This window comes from Ochotona princeps, chromosome 20 (assembly GCF_030435755.1).
Source record: "Ochotona princeps isolate mOchPri1 chromosome 20, mOchPri1.hap1, whole genome shotgun sequence".
NCBI lineage: Eukaryota > Metazoa > Chordata > Mammalia > Lagomorpha > Ochotonidae > Ochotona > Ochotona princeps.
The window spans coordinates 2,706,275-2,724,682 of NC_080851.1; the positions used below are offsets into that span (position 1 = coordinate 2,706,275).

Sequence of the window (18,408 nt, forward strand, 5' to 3'; positions counted from 1 at the left end):
GCCTCTGCCAGGCTGCTGCAACAGAGCACAGCGCCTGCCTTCCGCTCTGCTGCCAGTGCCCCTTGGGTGCAGAGGCCAGGCAATGGTGCCCAGACACAGGTCACACAGGGCCGTGTGTGCTCAGACACCCTGTGCGGAGCGAGGCCGCAGGGCCTGGCCTCCACTGAATCCCTGGGCCACCCGGCCTCTCCAGGCTGCTGGCCCAGTCCCGGGTCCTCTTCCTCAGATCTGCTCCTGCGTCTCCATTTCCAAGCCACCTGCTAGTGCCCTGAACAGAAACCCCCCACGCCCAGCCCTGCTCCCTGGCACCGGGCCTGCCTCGGGAATGTGAGGTTCTGGGGATTGGGGCCACACTGCCCAGGACATTGTGTCAGCAGGCCCAGCTGTGCCCGGCTGCGGCAACAGCTCCTCCAGTGCCCTGTTTTCCTTGCAGGACGTTTGGAAGACCAAGAGCCCAGCGGCATCTGCCACTGGCAACGGGGGAGTGCCCTCTCTGTGGCCCTGGGACACTGGCTCCGACAGGTGTGTTGGGCACAGCCGGGTCCTGGGTGCTTGAGTGTGGAAGTCAAGGCTTGTTTTTGCGTTGCCCGGGGTGTGGTGTCAGAAAATGCAGCGTCTCGTGGGATTCGGACAAAGAAAGCACATTGCGGAACTGGAGCAGGGAAGGTGACGTCACAGCCACACGACCCTGCCTCCGTGTGCTGGAGTCTGGGAGGGCGGAGCCGGGCCGCAGGTGCCGTGATGAGGTGAGAGGCCTGCAGACAGAGCCCAGCTCTCAGGGTCGTCGGTGCAGTAGGCCAGTCACAGAGAGAAGACTGTGGGGCCTTCGTTCACTTGTTTTAAATGTTCTCCAGGAAGCAGTAGCTACTTATTTAATCACAGTTGCAAAAATATCAAAAGGCAAATACAAACAGCTCCATAGCTGGAGGAGAAAAACTCCCTAGGTCCTGTAAACAGTTTCTCGAAGCACTAGGAGTGGTTATGATATGCCCAAGCCTTCTCGGGGCGTCAGCACAGCAGCAGAGGGGTAGCGGTGGGGGCGCGTGGGGGAAGGGGACTCAGCAACACCAAATGCTGTGGTGGAAGGCTTCCATGGGGGAGTTCTTTCAAAACCCTAGTTAAGACTGGGAAATGTGTGGGTGTGACTCAGAGCTGCCTGGCTGGCTGGGCCAGAGGCCTGTGGTCACACCCCTCCCGCTGGAAGTCAAGTATTGGGACACATACACCCCATAGCGAGCATGGCTTTCTTCAAGGTCAGCAGGCTGGGCACAGGCAGTGCCTTTGCTCTTTCTGGTCATTGGTGTGGTCTCCTCACTCTCCCTGGGAGGGCTCAGTCATCCCTCCTGGTCGCTGCTCACAGTTCCTCACCACTGGCTGTCCCAGCAGTGCCCAGCACTGCCCAGCACTGCCCAGCACAGCGGTGTTGGCTGTGGCGCTCTCTGGTAGGAACAGGGCCAGATTCACACACCCCGCCAGGACCACTTTGACAGCAAACCAGAATTCTCAGTAGACCCTCAGGTCCTTGTGCCCCTTGTAACCTGGCCCCTGGGACCCTGCTTCTCCTTACCTCCTAGGGTGCCCAGCACAGGGGGCGATGGTGCGCTGGTAGATGAGGCACCCCCCGGCGTGGGGTGGGGGCGAGGGGATTTGCATCTAGGAAGAGTCACTGAGGGTTAGGACTTGGCGGTGGCAGTGAGCAGCGTGTGCTGGCTGGCTGGCCAGCAAAGAGCACCGAGAAGGGATGTGGGGGTCAGGTGGAGAACCCCGTCCTTGCCCACAGTGGTCATGTTGCCAGGCTATGCCGCGGAAACAGGCCACTCCCTGTGGGCAGGTTAAGAGCTGCACCGCTGGTTGTCCTGTGGGCCCTGGGCAGCCCCTTCCCGGGCAGAGGCCGCAGCAGCACTGGCCAGAAGCCCTGTACCATATGTGGCAGCAGGGCGGGGCGGGACCTGGGGGTCTTCCGAGACTCCGTCTTGTTTGCTGTCAAAGTGGTCCTGGCGGGTGTGTGAATCTGGCCCTGCTCCCAGGAACTGGCCTCCGTGCACGCGCCGGGACGGTGACAATGGACTGGGACCACGGTGTTCTCTTCTTTCCTTTAGGAGCCCCCACCCGTCTCCTGTGCCGATCACCAGCACCTGGAGCAAAGGCGGCCTTGGCTCCTGCCGCAGGCAGCCGTGCGCCGCTGGGAATGAGGCAGGGGGCTACTTCTCAGGACTCCTCAAGGTGGGTCCTTGCAACTGAGTCCCACATAAATGCTGCAGAAGAGCCTGGGTGTTGGAGCCCCCGTGTTGCTGCCTGGCTGAGTCCTGCGACCCCGTGTAAGGTGCTTGGCTGAGTCCTCTGACCATTGCTTGGCCAGTCTGTCCCAGCAACACGGCCACGTAGGCTCTACTGACTTCAGCCTGGAGTTGCGGAAGCCACGGGAAGTAGCTGACTCCCGTGAGCCTTAGCCAGGTGGGCAGCGGGAGTCTCTGATAGTGGGCAGTTCCTGGGATGAGTGTGCCCATAGCAGTTCTCTGGGGGCAAGCCCGTATTGCAAGGTCTGAACCTCCTCATCTCAGCGGTACACCGTCGCATAGGCTGAGTTGCTACGGCAGCAGCAGAGACCCCAGCCACCCCAGGTCCTTGCCCACAGACAGCAGCAAGTGGCGGGGCGAGGCCAGGCCCCTCAGCTGTGCCCGCTCTCTTTCCAGGGCACCGCTTGTGAGGAGGCACACTGTGGACCGAATGTGACTGCATCCTGCCTTGCTCCAGGAGGCCAGAGTCCCGTAGGGGACATAGCCAAGGGGACCCCAGTGGCTGGGTTCACGGGAGCACCATTGGGGTGAGTGGAGCCCAGACCTGCAGCTGCCCAGCCAAAAGCTGGCCCTGAAAGCTGCGGCTCACAGGCCAGTGCTCCTCAGGTCCCCACGCTCTGTGTGCTCACCATCCACTCTGTGCTGTGCCCACCTGTGGCACTGGGTTTCCTTTGCTTTCAGGCTGGTCTGTGTGAGCGGGGCTGGGGGAGCCGCCTCCCTGCCTGTGCAGGGCTCTCGTGTGCAGGTACAGCCTGTCGCTCACAAGCCAAGCCCCCGCCTCCCTGATCCTGTGCCTTACTTGTGGTCAGCAAAGGACCCTGTAGTCCCAGACCTGGGGGTCCAGTTGACCCGATGGACCCCAGCTTGCAGCATGTTTGTGGCATGAGGAGCCACAGGGGGGACTTAGAATGATGGCTTGCATGGAGCATTTTCACAAAAGTGTGGGAGGCTGTAAGTGTGGGGAACCTGTTTTTACATTATGCAGTTGGTGACTGACGAAAGTCCTGGCTCAAGGCTGTGGCTCCTGTGACTGGAGTTGGGCGCTCGAGTCCCTGCTGACCTCCTAGTGCCCTGAAGCCTGCCGACCCCACCCCGGAGTTTCCGATTCCATGGGGTGGGGATGGGCCCAAGTACTGAGTGCTGAGCTCTGCTTCCTAGGGCACCCTACTTTGCGACCCTAGAAAACTGAACCTTTAACCTGGAATTGTGGTGTGTGATGGCCGCTTCTCTCCCGCAGCTCGCCTGGTGCTCCCAGCACCCCTGGCCTCTCCGTGTCCTGGGCTGGACCCCAGATGCTCTGTTCCCTCACGTGTCCTGCTGGTACCGTTCCCACACGGGGCACTGGTGAGGCCATGAACTCCTCCACCTGTTGTTTCCTGGAAACAGACGCTCCAGCCTCTCCAGTTCTGGGGCTTCGTGTCCACACACCATCTGGAGCAGCTCTGTGCCTGCTGGTGGCTTTCGGGGCTGCTGCTGGCTGTGGCACGAGGCCCCACAAAGTGACAGAGGCAGCCTCGGTGACTGCTCACCACCAAGATGCCAGAGGTAGGCCAGTGCCCCCAGGAGCCACAGAAGGAGTCTGGGCTTGGGATGCCGGGCATAGGGAAGCCATCTGTGTGCCCTTGGACCCTGGGATGTCTGAGCTCAGATGCCAGGCATAGGGAAACCAGCTGTGTGCCCCTGGACCCTAGGCTGTCTGAGCTCGGGATGCCAGGCAGGAGGGAAACCAGCTGTGTGCCCCTGGACTCTGGGCTGTCTGAGCTCGGGATGCCAGGCATAGGGAAACCAGCTATGTGCCCCTGGACCCTGGGTTGTCTGAACTCAGGATGCCAGGCAGGAGGGAAGCTAGCTGTGTGCTCCTGGACCCTGGGCTGTCTGAGCTCAGGATGCCATGCAGGAGGGAAACCAGCTGTGTGCCCCTGGACCCTGGGATGTCTGAGCTCAGGATGCCATGCAGGAGGGAAAACAGCTGTGTGCCCCTGGACCCTGGACTGACTATGTTTGCATCACCTCCTGTGACCAGGCACATTCTTCTGTTGCGTTCCCAGCAGCCCCGGGCCTGGGCAGGAGCAAATTAGTCCCTGGTCACCCGCCATTGGCCAGGGACTCTTGCCTGCACAGGGTGGACCTCTGGGAACAGTGGCTGTCACATACGTATTGTGTTGCTCACCCTTTTTCTGTACCAACATTTGCAACACCGTGTTTTCTCTGAAGTAAAAAAGAAAAGGTCTCCAGCCATGGCAGGGATGGGCACTGTCTCCTCAGTCAGCCGCTGAGTTGCTGATCTGACCAGGCAGAGCTGAGTGGGGAAGCCGGACAGCTGCCTGTTCAGCAGCGCCTAACTTCTTCCCTCCCTTCAGGTTAGTTTTTGAACATTCTCATGGCACAAACACCTATATCCTAAGAAGATGGGTGGTGAGCATGCTTGGGCAACAGCTGTCCCTCTGCCCTCGGCATGGGCACCCAGGCTGCCTTGCCTGTGGCAGTGACCGTGTCCCCAGACAAGCCAGAGAGAACAAAGCCAAACACACTCATACACCCTGCAGAGCCATTGGTGCAAAGAGCAGCACCGAGTCCTGGGCTGAAGAAATACACGGCCACACTCAACGAGGGGCCAGAGGCTGTGGTGGGGGCACTGTGGGGGGAAGGGGCCACCGGGGTGACTGCCGGACAGTCCCTTGCAGCTGCTGCTGAGCGCCGCTTTCCTGCCCAGCTGCAGGTGACCCAAATGTCCCTGACTGCACACAGGCCGCTGGCTCACAGCAAGGAATCAGAATTTCTCTGCTGCAGAGCCTGAAGCCACAGAGCATGGGCTCAGTGGAGGTGTGACCCAGCTACCGTGGAAGAGGGCAAACTTGTCTGCTGACGGTGCCCATTCCTGCACCAGCCACCCCCGCGTGGCCCAGCTGTAGGTGTTAGCCGTTCTGCCTGCCTTAGGAGCTCACCACACCCCTTCTCTTCCCAGGAGTCTACTCGCTCAGGGCTCTTGTTGCCAATGACTTCCGGGGAGCAGAGGTGGCGTTTGGACCTTATTTCGTGGAAGTTGGCAGTGAGGCTGTGACTGTGTTTGTGAATGCCAGCAGCGTCCGTGCGGAGGAGGCTCTGGCCTCTGCTGGCTCATACATGGACAGAGAGGGTAAGCACTGGTCCAGAGACCGAGCAGGAGAGCGGCAGGTGTCCTGCACCGCTGGCACAGCCCAGTGGCAACAGCCCTGGCTCTGCGCTGACCTGCCATCTGCCAGCCCCTGTCCAGAGAGTGCTGTGGCCGAGTGCCTGCTCTGGGGACATGAAGATGCGGTCAGACGGGCCTGCGTCCTGGTGAAGGCAATTACAAAGGGTTGTTTTTATCTTGTGTTTGAGGCAGAGTGCTCTGCTGTCCAGGTCACTCCGCAGACGCCAGCAGCAGCCAAAGCTGGGAGCTGGGGGTTCAGTCCTGGCTCCCAGGAGGGACCCAGGGGGCCAACACTTGGACCAGCATGTACCTTGGCAGGAAGCTGAAGCTCAGAGTCCAGGTGTCCTTGGAGGAGCAGCACCCCAGGAAAGGCATGGAGCTGCTGCGTAGAAAGACAGGAAGGGGCAGTGCCCTGGAAAGGGCTACAGTCTTTGCAGTGGGGACGCCTGAGGTGGGCGTGGCCCCGTGAGGAGGGAGGGAAGGCACTAAGGACAGACGGGGGCTCCCAGGGCAGCACTGAGGGTGTAAGGGCCTCCCTGTGTCACTCGCGAGGCCACCTTCTCAACCACCCTCCAAAGGATGGGTCTGTGATCCCCACAGGAGAGGTCCAAAGCTTGCAGGGATTCAGGGACCCCAGCTGAGTCCCATAGAGGAAGAGCCCCAGCCCGTGGGGGCAGAGCAGAGTCGGGGTGTGGACTGTGGTGTGGCCTCACCTGTCAAGGAGGCCCCTGGAAGGTGTGTCCCAGGGAGCCTGCTCTCGCAGGAGGCCGTATGACTGTCCCATGTGGTCAGCCAAGGGGGATGCTCCCCAGCAGAACTGAGCCTGTGCGTGGGATATTCGGACTCATCACGTTGAGCCACTGGCTGCCCGTGTCCACCTTCCTGCTCAACCCTGTGGGAGCGCAGCCCTTGGAAGCCTTGGACTCGATGCCGGGATGAGCGGCAGGCGCCTGAATTTGACCCCAGCCCCTAGGCCACACTGTGTCACGTGGCCATGCGGTGTCTTTCCATCTGTGCTTTGTGCTGCTGGTTTGTTGTTTTAAGGAAGGATTTTATTCATTCAGAAGAGAGAGAGATCTTGCGTGTACCCGCCCATTCCCCAGCAGGCTGTGATGGCTGGGGCTGGACTGGGTGGAAGTCGGGAGTTGGAACTTCTTCCACGTCTCCCATGTGGGTGCAGGGCCAGGCAGGTGGTCCATCTCCACTGTTTTCCCAGCTGCTTTAGCACGGAGCTGGATGGGAAGTGGAGCATCCGAGAGAGAGGAACCAGCGTCTACATTGATACTGGTGTTGCAGTGGTGGTTTCCTTGCTACGCCATGGATTGTTGCCCAGAACTGTGCCCGTAACTGCCAGGCTATGGTCAGATTGGCTGCAGATCCTGTTAGTACCATCATGTCCTTATTTTACAAACATCTGAATGTTTTGTGGAGGACAAAATATCTACTTTGCATTTTCTTTCTTATAAGAGAGAATCCCTTCCGGCACAGACGTGGTAACAGTCCTTATTGCCTTGCTTAACACCGCATTGTGGCACGTGGCTCACTCCAGGTCTCCCCAGCTGGCACAGGCCTCGGCAAGGACCCAGCATGGCAAGGTGGCTGCCTGCCGGTACACGTGTGCATCTGCACATTATTGCATGCACACGTGTAACACACATGACACACACATGTGTGGTGTCTCCTGTGTACATGTGTGCATATTTCCAGAACCCTGCTGCACATCTGAGAGGGTTGAGATGCATGGGGCTTGTCCTTGAACCCCACTGAGAACACACTTGAGCCAGCTTGGTGCGACAGGCCGTGCGGCCAGCTGTCACTGTCCCAAGGGAGCTGATGTGTTTCCTGTGCTGTAGGGAGCTCTCCCAGCAAGGAGAAAACACGCGGGGAAAATGTTCATGGGCGGGATCCTTGCCTCATGTTCCCCAGGTCTGTATGAACTCAGAGCCAGAGCTCTGAGTTGGAAGTGTGTGGAGTTCTGGGAGGGAAAGCAGAAAGTGCCTAGAGCACGTGGTGGTCCTCGCGTGGGCTGGTCTAAGACCTCCTGCTCTCCCCTTCGCCTAGGCGCCGGCGTGACGCACCGTCTGCCATTTGCCTCTGCCTACAGTGTGTCCTTCGTCTCCTGGGCACGGACAGGGGGTTGCCTGGCATGGCACAGCATTCCTGTGGGCTACAGGATAGCATGTAGGTCCTACCAGAGCACCTGGCTGGGCTGGGCGGTTGAGTTTGGAAAGCCACAGAGGGGATGGTGCTGCTGTCCACTCTGGCCCGAGCCCCACTGCCCTCAGTGGGGGCTCTGTTCTCTGCTGTCTTAGCTGGGCCTTCTCAAAGAGTGTAGACACAGAGCTGGGCCTCCAGGTGCCCAGGAGATCAGCCACGCGTGTTCCCACTCTCTCCAGCAGTCCCCAAAGCAGCCAAGCAGCTGTGGTCTTTGCCTTGGCATGACTGCCAGGCCCTGCACACACCCTGCGACTCATGCCCTTGCTCCCAGCCCTAGAGTGAAGAGGTTAAGAGGCTGGTCTCTGCCTTCCCACGCTGATGTGTCTGCCCCCTGTCACCCTAGCCGTCTCTGTCCACACAAATGGAACTGTATTTGCCACGGACATGGAAGTCACCTTTGAGGCTGTTACCACAGAGCCCACACCCCTGGAGTTTATGTGGCTTTTTGGCAATGACCCACCAGTGCGGACAGCTTCCAGAAGCATCAAGAGGCGGCTGCGCAAGCCCCAGGGGTCGGTAAAGTTGGTCACGGGATATTGGCAGCTTGCAAGGCTATGTTGAGCCGTTGTGGTCGTGCGCGACAAGCCACTGGACACTCAGTGGACACTCAGTGAATGTACTTGTAGCTTTAGAGAAAGAGAGTTCTCCTCCCCAGTGTGCGTGGACAGCACGTGCAGGCTCTGACTGCGCAGTGCTGGCTTCCCTGTGGCTGTGAGAGGGACCCAGGTCACGTTGGGACCCTGTGGTAGGGGCCCTGGGTGCCAGCCCACCTCTCTGTGGGAGCAAGCTTGCTCCATGCTCTGACCTTGCTGCCCACCCCGGCAGGTACCAGGTGACAGTCGAGGCTTCCAGCAGGTTTGGCAGTGTGGTTTCTGAGGCCCACCTCATCAAGGTGCAGGAGAGAATTGTGGCCAATCGGCTCCTGTCCACCACCTCGGCTCTGGTCAACACCAGTGTGGCCTTTGAGTGCAGAATCAGCTTTGGCACAGAGGTGAGCTACCACTGGGACTTCGGCGATGGCACCGTCAGCCTGGGGAGCAGCAGCTGCAGCCACGTCTACCACAGGTGAGCTGCAGGCTGCATGCCAAACGTCACCCCTCGGGTGCCCACAGCCATAGCCTTGCAGTCAGTCCAGGTGTTGGCTAGGTCAGCAGTCACGGGTTAAACCCGCAAGCTTGAGGAGGTCACAGTTCTGGGGAAAGAGAAGCAGGAGGTGTGGGGGAGATATCACCTTGTGCCCTGGAAGCTGCTAAGCGGCACACGGGGGCCTTGCCCAGAGCTGGAGGAGTCCTGAACAGGGGAAGGGCCTCCAGCAGGGCAAGGAGGGAATTCCAGGCAAGGGCTGGGCTGGTGCCAGCAGGACAGAGGCAGAGGCCAGGGGGTGGAAGTGGAGTCCTCAACATCAGGCCAGGGGCCGTGAGAGCTTTGCTCTGTTCGTGTGCTGAGCCTGGAGCCAGGTGCCGTGGTAGGATTGTGGCGGTTCAGAGAACTGCAGAGTCAGGCGACTTTGTGGTCAGATGAGCATTCCAGAGGCATGGGCCTGGACACTGAGGGTCAGTCTCAGCGTGGCCTCCAGCTGCCCCCAGGTGGCATGGCAACCCCGAGGTGCAGGGGCTGCTGCCAGCCTCCACAACAGGGTTTCTGAGGAACCTTCCTTCCTCAGTGGATGGAGTCAGATCTGAATGCTGACCAGAGTACCGTGCAGGGACTTGTGAGCCCGTCCAAGGCTGCTTGGCATCCCGATCGAGCACTGGGTGGCACATGCTACTGTAGCTGCCATGCTTCCATGCCTCAGGCAGCACCTGGGCACACAGCCATTGCATGCAGCACACAGGAGAGACGTGATGTGCTGTGAAGTCACTGTGACTGAGGCTTCCCTGGGCTGTAGGGCTTCCCAGCCCTGTGGTGTAGACACTCCCATGGTTGACCAGAACTTTACATGGCATATGGCTTCATAGGAAAAGAAGGTGACTGCCTCTGTCCAGCCTAAATGTGACCTTTCTGGACAAGGCACACACCATGGACCTGCACCCCTCGAGGTCAGGCCACAAAGCATGGAGTGTCCATCCAGTGTGAGTCTAGGACACGGGTGTGGATGCCTGAGTTGAGCCCATGCTGAGAGTCAGGGCCGCAGAGCTGCAGGTGGGCAGGAGCTGCAGGGGAGTATGGGAACAGGCCCAGGCTCAAGAAAACAAGCCATGTGGGAGCCATTTGGACATTCCAGTAAGCAGAGTGTCTGAGAGCCTGCCCCCAAGGCCACCACACTTGGGACTCCTCGTTAGCACTGCTAGCTGTGAAGGAGGGCCGTCTGTGTTGGGGTGGAGCCTCGCAGGAGGAGGAATTGAGCAGCAGGGTGGTGGCCTGGGTGCCCGTGTCCTGTGCGGTTACCAGGAACTGGGTGCCTGTGTCCTGTGTGTCCCCAGTGGCTTGTGGGCACTGGGTGTCTCATGTCCCCTACCCTCCTGGGACCCTCTCTTTCCTGTGGAAATGGTGGGGCATGCTCAGTGCCGTGCCCAGCACTTGCCCTGGACTTACCACAGGCTGAAATGACCAGGAAGCCTTCCCCCTCCCCGGAGCCCCAGGAACCATGGCCATGCCACCTTCTCTGGGGGCCCAAGAACCATAGCTGTGCCACCTTCTCTGGGGGCCCAGGAACCATGGCCTTGCCATCTTCTACTCCAGAGGCCCAGGAACCATGGTCTGTGGTTTAGCAGCTGTCAACTCCCACGTTCCAGGCCTGGGAACCTCCACCTCCCCAGGCTGGACACGGATCCATGACTGAGTTCTCTCCTAGGTCTGAGTCCCTCCTGAGAGATCAGCCTCCAGGCAGCGATGAGCACAGGAAGTGGGTGCCCAGGGATGCCCAGAAATGGGACCGGGGTGCTGGTCCCACCCCTTGGGTCATGGAAGGGCGTGCTTGGCCGGGCCTGGGCCATGGATGCTTAGAGCAGTGAGGCCCTCACCCGCTGTGTGTGACGTGGCACCAGCTTGGTACAGCTACCCCACGCTGAGGGGCAGTCGGCCTGAGTGGGACTGTGAACAGGGTCTGGACTCAGCCCTCGCCCAGTCTCTTCCACCCTTGCCCGTACTGCCCGTCTTGCTGTGGAAGCCACAGTTCCACGTGATCCGCCTGGTTATGGGAACTGGGCGAGGCCCGAGGCACAGCAGCTCGTGCCCTTGCCTCTCCAGGGAGGGGGAGTTCACCGTGGAGGTCCTCGCCGTCAACATGGTCAGCACAGCCACCCTGCGGAAGCAGCTTTTCATCGTGCGCCGGCCCTGCCGGCCACCCCCCGTGAAGAACCTGGGGCCCCCGAAGGTGCAGGTAGGGCTGGGCCTCGCCTCTGGGGGCTCAGGGCAGGCCTGGGAGGCCTCCAGCCGGGAGGGAGGAGGGCTGCAGAGCCAGCTTGGCTCACTGTGACAGCTGCAGGCTCTGGCTGGGAGAGCCTTGGTCGTGTGAGGAGGAGTGGCGGAGAGATGGCTGTTCACAGGACACTTCCTGTGGTTAGGGAAACAGCAGCTTTTTATTTCTCTCATTGTTTTGAAGTCCTGATTGGAGCAAGTCTCCCTGTCCTGGACATGGGTGCCCACATGACACTCGGGACTGAGCTGCGCTGGCATGGTGCCCACCTCTGCGGTCTAGGTCCCAGCTGTGGTCTAAGCCCCCTTGCTGGGCCCCAAGAGGCACAGGCCTGGGCACTCCCCCAGGTCGGTGACATCGGTTGGGGGGCAGCCTCTCTGAGCCCACGGCGTCCAGCCAGGGCCCTGCTCAGGCCGGCTGCATGGTCAGGTCCAGATTCTTCTACCTAAATGTCTTTGGTTTTGTGTTTTCTCATCTGTGGGCTGAACAGAGCAGCACAGATCACTCTGTTGTTTCTCTTTCCCTTGATGCTTGTACAGCTCCTAAAAGTATCAAGCAGTGAGTGCAGTCACCGGGAGAGAGCCTCCGTCAGCCAGGTGCCAGGTCTGTGTTCAGTGTCCGGCACCTGTCACTGGAGTGATCGCTGCCTTGTGCGGCTGCTCCTGGAAGTCACACAGCACGTGCGACATTCGCACTGCCACACGCATGTGCCCATCTTGTATCACGTCAACGCTGTGGCAGTGACTGCCAGGTTGCAGGTCTCCCTGTGCCCCCAAGACCAGTTCCTCCACACTGTCTCCCTGGGACTGAGCCAAGCCTGGCCAATCCTGCCATGAACCCCAGGGAGCAGTCCCCCCACTGCACACTGTATTGCCAACATCCGTGACCGCTGGTGGGCTCCAGATGGGCATCTCTTGGTGCAGTTGTGGCAGCCCTGGGGAGTCTGGGTGGCTTTGTGACAAATCCCAGAAGGGCAGCACTCAGAGCAGAGGTGATAAAGTGGATTTCCATCGAGGCCAAGCCACTGTAAGGATGGCTCTGCTGTCTCCTGCTGGAGTGTCAGCACCAGGATGCAGTCATTCTTCATTCTGTGCTTCTCTGCCCTCGGTTCCTTCTGTGATGCAGATGCGGTCTCTGGCGGCTCCAGGCCCGGGGGCCTCCTGCAGCAATCATGTGGGGACCTCAGGGTGGCCGTGAGGGTCAAGGCAGGTTGTTTTTTCCTAAGTTGAGCTGTTTAGGGCTGACTGTAAAGACGAGGCGTCTTCTCTCTCCGTCACCTAGGTTTGGCGGTCCCAGCCCCTGCGACTGGGAGTCACCTTTGAAGCTGCCGTCCTCTGTGACATTTCCCGAGGCCTCGCCTATACCTGGATCTTCCTGGACGCTGAGGGCTCGCGTGTGCGGCTCCCAGCTGCTGTCGACACCCACAGACAGACGATTGAGCTGCCAGGCTACACGCTCCTCAGTGGGAACTACACGGCCTTGGCCAAGGTCTGCTCCTGCACCATGCTCCTCTGGGTCTGTCCTCGCTGAGGGAAGGGTCTATGTTAAGAAAAAACTTGATTGTTCCTGGAGAACAGCTGACGTCGCAAGGCTGGCCACGCGTTCAGCGGGCAGCTCCTCCCAGCATGCTGGTCTCAGGATGTGGACATGCTTGCTGTGCTGTGCAGGAGGCAGCCGTGTAGAATGCCACGTGCCCATCAGGGGTGGGCATGCGCAGGGTGCTCGGCGTGCTTGGGTTAGGTTGTGATGAGAACACAGGGGAAACTTCTGGAGAGTGGGCTTCATGAAGGAGGGTCCGAAGGAGTTAACTCATAGGCCAATGAAGGGGTGTGGGAGGCGAAAGCAAGGAGGAGCTGGACCAGTGGACCCCACCTGGAGGGTGTGGGCTCTGACGGCCACAGCAGCTGGGAGCCGCACGCGAGCCCTCGGCGTCCAGGCTGAGAGCAGACGGGATGCCCAGGGTGTGTGCCGTAAGGGCTGGTTTCCCTGTACTCTGGGCCATGTGCTCACACTCTCCTAGGCCCCTCCACTGGGCGCGTGATATGCAATGGGTCAGTCAGAGCCAGATGGTGCGTTCGGATTCGCCATTTCCATTCTAGTTGGGTGGAGTGTGCATTTCTGACAGGTGCCAATTCATCTGTGTGACGCCCATGCCCTTGGCCTGGGCTCCAGCTCATCCGTGTGACACCTGTGTCTTTGGCCTGCCAGGTGCAGATCCAGGGCAGTGTGGTGTACAGCAACTACTGTGTGGGTGTGGAGGTGCGGCCCCGGGCACCCGTCAGTGTCATCGCAGAGGGCACACACCTGTTCGTCCCCAGGGCTGCCTCAGCCCCCCTCGTCCTCAGGGGGTCCCAGTCCTATGACCCTGACCATCCTGGGGCCGTTCTCAGGTGAGGATCACAGAAAGGTCCAGGGCCCAGATCTGCCTTCCAAGCTTGGCCTTGGGTTGTTTTTTCCTAAGTTGAGCTTTTTAGGGCTGACTGTAAAGGAAGTTTGGGAAGGGCTAGAAGCAAAGATGGCACTGGGAGTATGGTTTTGGAACGTGAGCTTTGCACATGTAACATTGAAATCCCTGGTTGGCAAGCTGCCCCGGGCCCACTGAGGGTTACCCGTCCCTTTGGGCGAATCTCGTGTTGCTGGGGGCCAGGCTCAAGCCACATCCTTCGTAGGCGCCTCTCTTGGACTGACATGGATACACTCATGTCCCAGCCTAGCCTCTTTGGCAAGGCAGCAGCAGCAGCCTCTTGCCTTGGCCTCTTCCTGGCTCTCTCCTTTGTTGCAATCAGGCAGCTCCCCGATGCCCAGCCCTGCCTCAGGGTTGAGGGGGGTTATCACATGCCTTTGTGGGTGCTCCGTGCTGGCTCTGGGGACAGAGCTCTAGAGCGAGGCACCTGCACACCTTCAGGGCCACACACCTCTCTAAGCTCAAGAGCAGTGCTGACCTAGGTTAGCACCTGCAGGCAAAGCTTGTTTCGGGGGCCCTGCCCTTGCCTTTGATCCTGAGAGCTGAGCTCCCACAGCCTGGCTGACTGTGCTGGCCCAAGCCGTGTCTCAAGGCTGGAAGGAGTGCACTGTGTGCCTGGGTGGGGCAGAGAGGGAAGCAGGGGCCGTGGTCCTGCCCTGTGTCTGCTGTCACCGTGTCGCTCAGCCTCCTCTACCATGTGTCCCTGGACACAGGTTGATCCTGGCCCCGACCGTGCTCAGCCCTGCCGTGACTTCCTCTGCAGGTTCCACTGGTCGTGCACTGCCGCCAGCTCCCCTGGGCAGCCCTGCTTGGAGGACTCTGCCCGCAGCCAAGTGGACATGGCATCTCCCACCCTTGCTTTCTCAGCAAGGTGGCTCAGCACCTGCTGTGACCAGTTCCTTGTGACACTGGTGGTCTCCAGCGGTGGCCAGAACTCTTTGAAGGCCCAGGTGTTCCTGTCTACCCGCCAGGACCCCAGCTTCAGGTATGTGTGTCCCGGCCCCCGCACATCCCAGCTCCACTGTGAGCAGCCAGGGCAGGAAGCCACCGTGCAGTGCAGGGTGTGCTCCTTGCACTCGGCACCAAACGGGATGGGGCACTACACGTAGCCTGCTCTAGGACTCAACTCTGGGCTGTCTCACACTGCCAGCACCTTCCTCAGAGGGGGCTCCCATAGGGCCTGCCCCAGGCCCACCAGGAGGCAAAGCCATTTGGCATCTCAGCCAGGTACTTGGGGAATGTATCTGGGAGATGGGGCATGGCAGGGCTACAGGGACACCCAAGTGGGACTCGTGTGGCACCTAGTCTTCTAGGTGTGGCAGGAGCTGGGACATGCTGGACCCAAGTCCAAAGCCCTGTGGCTCCGAGGCTGGAGCAGCATCCATGGGCCCCAGGCGGCCTCAGGCTGCTGGAGCTGGCAAGCGACAGGCCGGGTGGAGCTGTGCCTGGAGCACGGAGAGGGGCAAGTGAACAGAAGGAGGGAGCCACTTCCTCCATGGGTGTGGAAAGCTGGCAGTCCCCGGTGGACGGTGCTGGCCCTGACCATGCCCACAGCTCTGTGGCAGTCAGGGGGACTCTGGGCAGTAGGGCTGCTTCCCCCACATGTCTGGGTGAGTTCCAAGGCTTTCTGGAGGACCTGCTGACCTCGCAGGGCAGGAAGGCTCTGCCCACCTCCAAAGACCCTACACCTCACAGTTTTGGGATGGAGGCAGTGGGAATGAGCTCCGCAGGAAAGGCCACTCTGCCGTCAGCATCCCTGGATGTGCTTTAGAAGTGCAGAGATGCCAGCACAGAGATGCCACCACGATAGCCTTTAAATGGAGCAGATTTGGTATTTGGCCCAAACATGCAGTGCACAGTCTAAAGCAAGAACAGTATTTAACTAAAAACATTCACCACCACTGAAATGGCCAGGTGTGAATTTCTCAGGCCTGAGTGAATCACATCCCTGGTTGGTGTGGAGCCAGGGGACCTCTCCTTGTCTCAGACCATCTCTACGCCCCCGCCACTCACACCCGCACGCATATGATGTGTACACACAGTGTCACGGTCACAGGCCGTGAGCAGAGAGGATGGGCACACACACAGATGCACTCACACACCGATATGCACTTCCACATCATCCAGACACACGGATGCATGCTCTTACTCTCCCCTGCCATGCACTGGATGGAGGCTGCTGGCTACTGTGTTGGAAAGCTCGGCTGGTGCCCAGGCTGGGGCCCAAAACTGTGCACCTGCAGGCAGTCACATAGCCAGCCTGTTTGCCTGTATGTTAGCTCTGATCACGTGGGGCTAAGCGTGGTGCACATGGGAGCTGTACACAACACTGACCCAAGGTGGGCATTGCCACACTCCCGACACCCTTGCCCAAAGGCTTGATACGCTTTTGCTAAAATCCGTCGTCATGTCCCAGGTTTGTGCACCTCTCCTGGGTCAGCTTCAAGGCCTCTGCTGTCAACCAGAACACAGAGCTGTCTCTGCAGGCTGCGTGCGAAGGCTGCGGGGACCTGCAGGACCTCACCTTCTCTTGGGAGCTCTTTCTGGTCAACGCCACGGAGGACCGCAGGCTGGCAGGTGAAGCCACAGGTCCTCTTGTTGCCACCGAGGGGAGCAGTCGGGGTGAGGTTGCTTGGGGTCAGTACTGTGTGGTTGGTCTGCCCCGTGTGTCCATCAGCAGCTGGTGGCGTGCACCCACCCTACCTGTTCCTCTCATGCTGGTGCGGACAGTAGTGATACAGCCGGGGGAGACAGGAAGCCCTCAGTGTCACCCTCACCCCGGGCAGCTTGTAGGGATTGTATCCTGGTCTGAAGCCACGATGGGTGTGACGAAAGCACTGCGTGGTGACTCGCTGTCCATACGCTGTGTCCTTGGGGTGCACGGACTGCGTACTTGGTGTCATTGGGGTTCCCCATCCTGCAGCTTCTGAAACTCTTGCCCAGCTGGAAGGCCACACGGTTGGGGGAGTTGGGACCCTGCGCGTTGGCCTCAGGGCAGGCAGTGAGTGGGTCCCTAGTGTCTCACAGTGTTGTCAGGAGCTTCAGTCTGTCCTGCCTGCAAGACAGAGCCCACGTGATGGAGCCACACAACAAAACCTATGTGATAGAGCCCACGGGATGGAGCCCATGTGAAACCCCAGAAGAGTGGGGTCCAGGAAGCTTCCCCTAGCCACGTGATAGGGGTTCCTAAGGGTGGCAGCTGTGGCAGCTCTGTGTCCTCCCCATGCTTCACTCTGGGCTCACCCGTGCCCTCTGCACTGTCCTTCAGAACAAGCTTATTCATTGAGTCTTTCCTGAGTCCATGAGTACTTGAGCTGACTGGTCAGCCCTGAAGTTGGGGTGATAGGGACCCCAATCCTAGAGCCTCAGTCCAGGCAGTGTGTGTGCTGGGGGAGCTTGTAAGGAAGACACCTACGATGCACACGGTGCCCCTTGTGTGGCCCCAAGACGCTGAGACTGTTGCACCTGAAAGGCCAGCCTGCTGTCAGGTGGCTTGTCTATGCACGCTGCTTTCTCTTTGCTGCTGACCCTCTGTCACTGACTCTGAATGGCTCTTAGAACGGTGGTCCTGTGCGATGGACAGGGAGTGGCGATAAGGAAAAACACAGTGTGCCCCAGGATGTTGGAGAGGACACAGGGGAGACCCTAGGCGTTGCCTAGGGTTCTGCAGACTCCCACTCAAGTCTGCAGGGCTGGGGCAGGCAGTTGGTGGAGTGGCCATGAACACAGGCCTCACCACAGACACTGGGTCCCTCCTGCATGTTACCCCTTGCTGCTGGCCAGCATGGCTGCAGGTGAGAGCCGGCTCCCACGGGCAGGGTTTTGAACACATGTGGGATCTGTCTGGAGCTGAGTGCGTGGGCTGTGGGCTGTTTGGTGGTCCTAGTGCAGACGGTCGGTACTGCCTCGCATGTCTTGTAGTGCCCGCCTGCAGCGCTGTGGGGATGCTTGGTGTCTCAGCACTCGGGGCCTCCTGGGAGTCATCAGAGCCCAGCTCGCTGTCCACAGAGCCCAGTGCGGCAGGTCCTGATTCAGGGACATCAGTGCATCTGCCGTGGGCACCTTCACCCCTGCCCCAGGGCCCGCCTGCCCTCTCTGCAACGTGGAGCACCTCCCTGGAGTCCACAGTGGGGACCCACCAGACTCCAGCTGCTGTCCCTGGGGAGGATCTGGACGAGGGGCCACTAGGCCTTGAGGTGGACTCCTGGGATGGGGGAATCCCGACAAGGAGCCCCGACGAGAGAAGCTGGTCCTCTCCCTATCCTGGTAAGCGCCACCATTCCTGGGCACATCCCTGTCTATGTCCCTCTCTTCTGGACCCCTAAGTTGCTTTGGGAAGGAGTGAGTCAGGGGTCAGGTGTGAGATCCCCTGCCTTGGGACTTTAGCTGGGTGTGTGCCCACTGCCCACAGGCTGCTGTGCCCATTACCTGTCCGCCACTGTGCCATGCAGCCAGGGTCACTCTTAGAGAGCCTGCACCTGCTCAGAGCTCTGGTTTCTCCCATCTGCCATGTGGGGGGAGGACGGATGCCACTGGTAACATGCAGGCTCACAGAGACTAGGGCCATGGGGCCTCCCATGGAGTTGGTACTGGCTCGCGGGGAGCATCTGGCTGGGAGGCCGACATCTGACTTTGGCCCCTGCTGTAGATTTTGAAGCCTATTACGGAGACATTGAAGAAGCAGAGCCATCCCGAGGAAGACAGCCAGGTGGGTGGCTTGGGGCTGGCATCTGGCGCCTGTCTCCGAGCCTGCTTGTCTCCCAGCCCTCCCTCCTTGAGGTCCAGACCCTCCTAGCTGCCCTTCCAGCATGCCCGATGGTGGCACCTGGGGTGGGGGTTGAGGGCAGAAGCAAGTGTAGACACCTCTGTGTGCTACTACCTTGCCCCCACCTCCTGTCCC

At 59.9% G+C, this 18,408-nt stretch overlaps 1 protein-coding gene across 1 annotated transcript in view; it reads left to right on the plus strand.

The window, feature by feature from the left end:
• Nucleotides 1–3,555: 3,555 nt before the first annotated feature.
• PKD1L1 (polycystin 1 like 1, transient receptor potential channel interacting) overlaps nucleotides 3,556–18,408 on the plus strand; it is a 59,446-nt gene continuing 44,593 nt past the window's right edge. Inside the window, exons 1-12 of the mRNA XM_058677952.1 lie at nucleotides 3,556–3,842; nucleotides 5,263–5,433; nucleotides 7,531–7,650; nucleotides 8,030–8,198; nucleotides 8,512–8,751; nucleotides 10,876–11,008; nucleotides 12,326–12,532; nucleotides 13,253–13,434; nucleotides 14,272–14,493; nucleotides 15,925–16,085; nucleotides 17,430–17,774; nucleotides 18,157–18,216. Coding sequence (XP_058533935.1) covers nucleotides 3,590–3,842; nucleotides 5,263–5,433; nucleotides 7,531–7,650; nucleotides 8,030–8,198; nucleotides 8,512–8,751; nucleotides 10,876–11,008; nucleotides 12,326–12,532; nucleotides 13,253–13,434; nucleotides 14,272–14,493; nucleotides 15,925–16,085; nucleotides 17,430–17,774; nucleotides 18,157–18,216 — 2,263 coding nt within the window. The 5' untranslated portion in view covers nucleotides 3,556–3,589. The remainder of the gene's footprint in view (nucleotides 3,843–5,262; nucleotides 5,434–7,530; nucleotides 7,651–8,029; nucleotides 8,199–8,511; nucleotides 8,752–10,875; nucleotides 11,009–12,325; nucleotides 12,533–13,252; nucleotides 13,435–14,271; nucleotides 14,494–15,924; nucleotides 16,086–17,429; nucleotides 17,775–18,156; nucleotides 18,217–18,408) is intronic.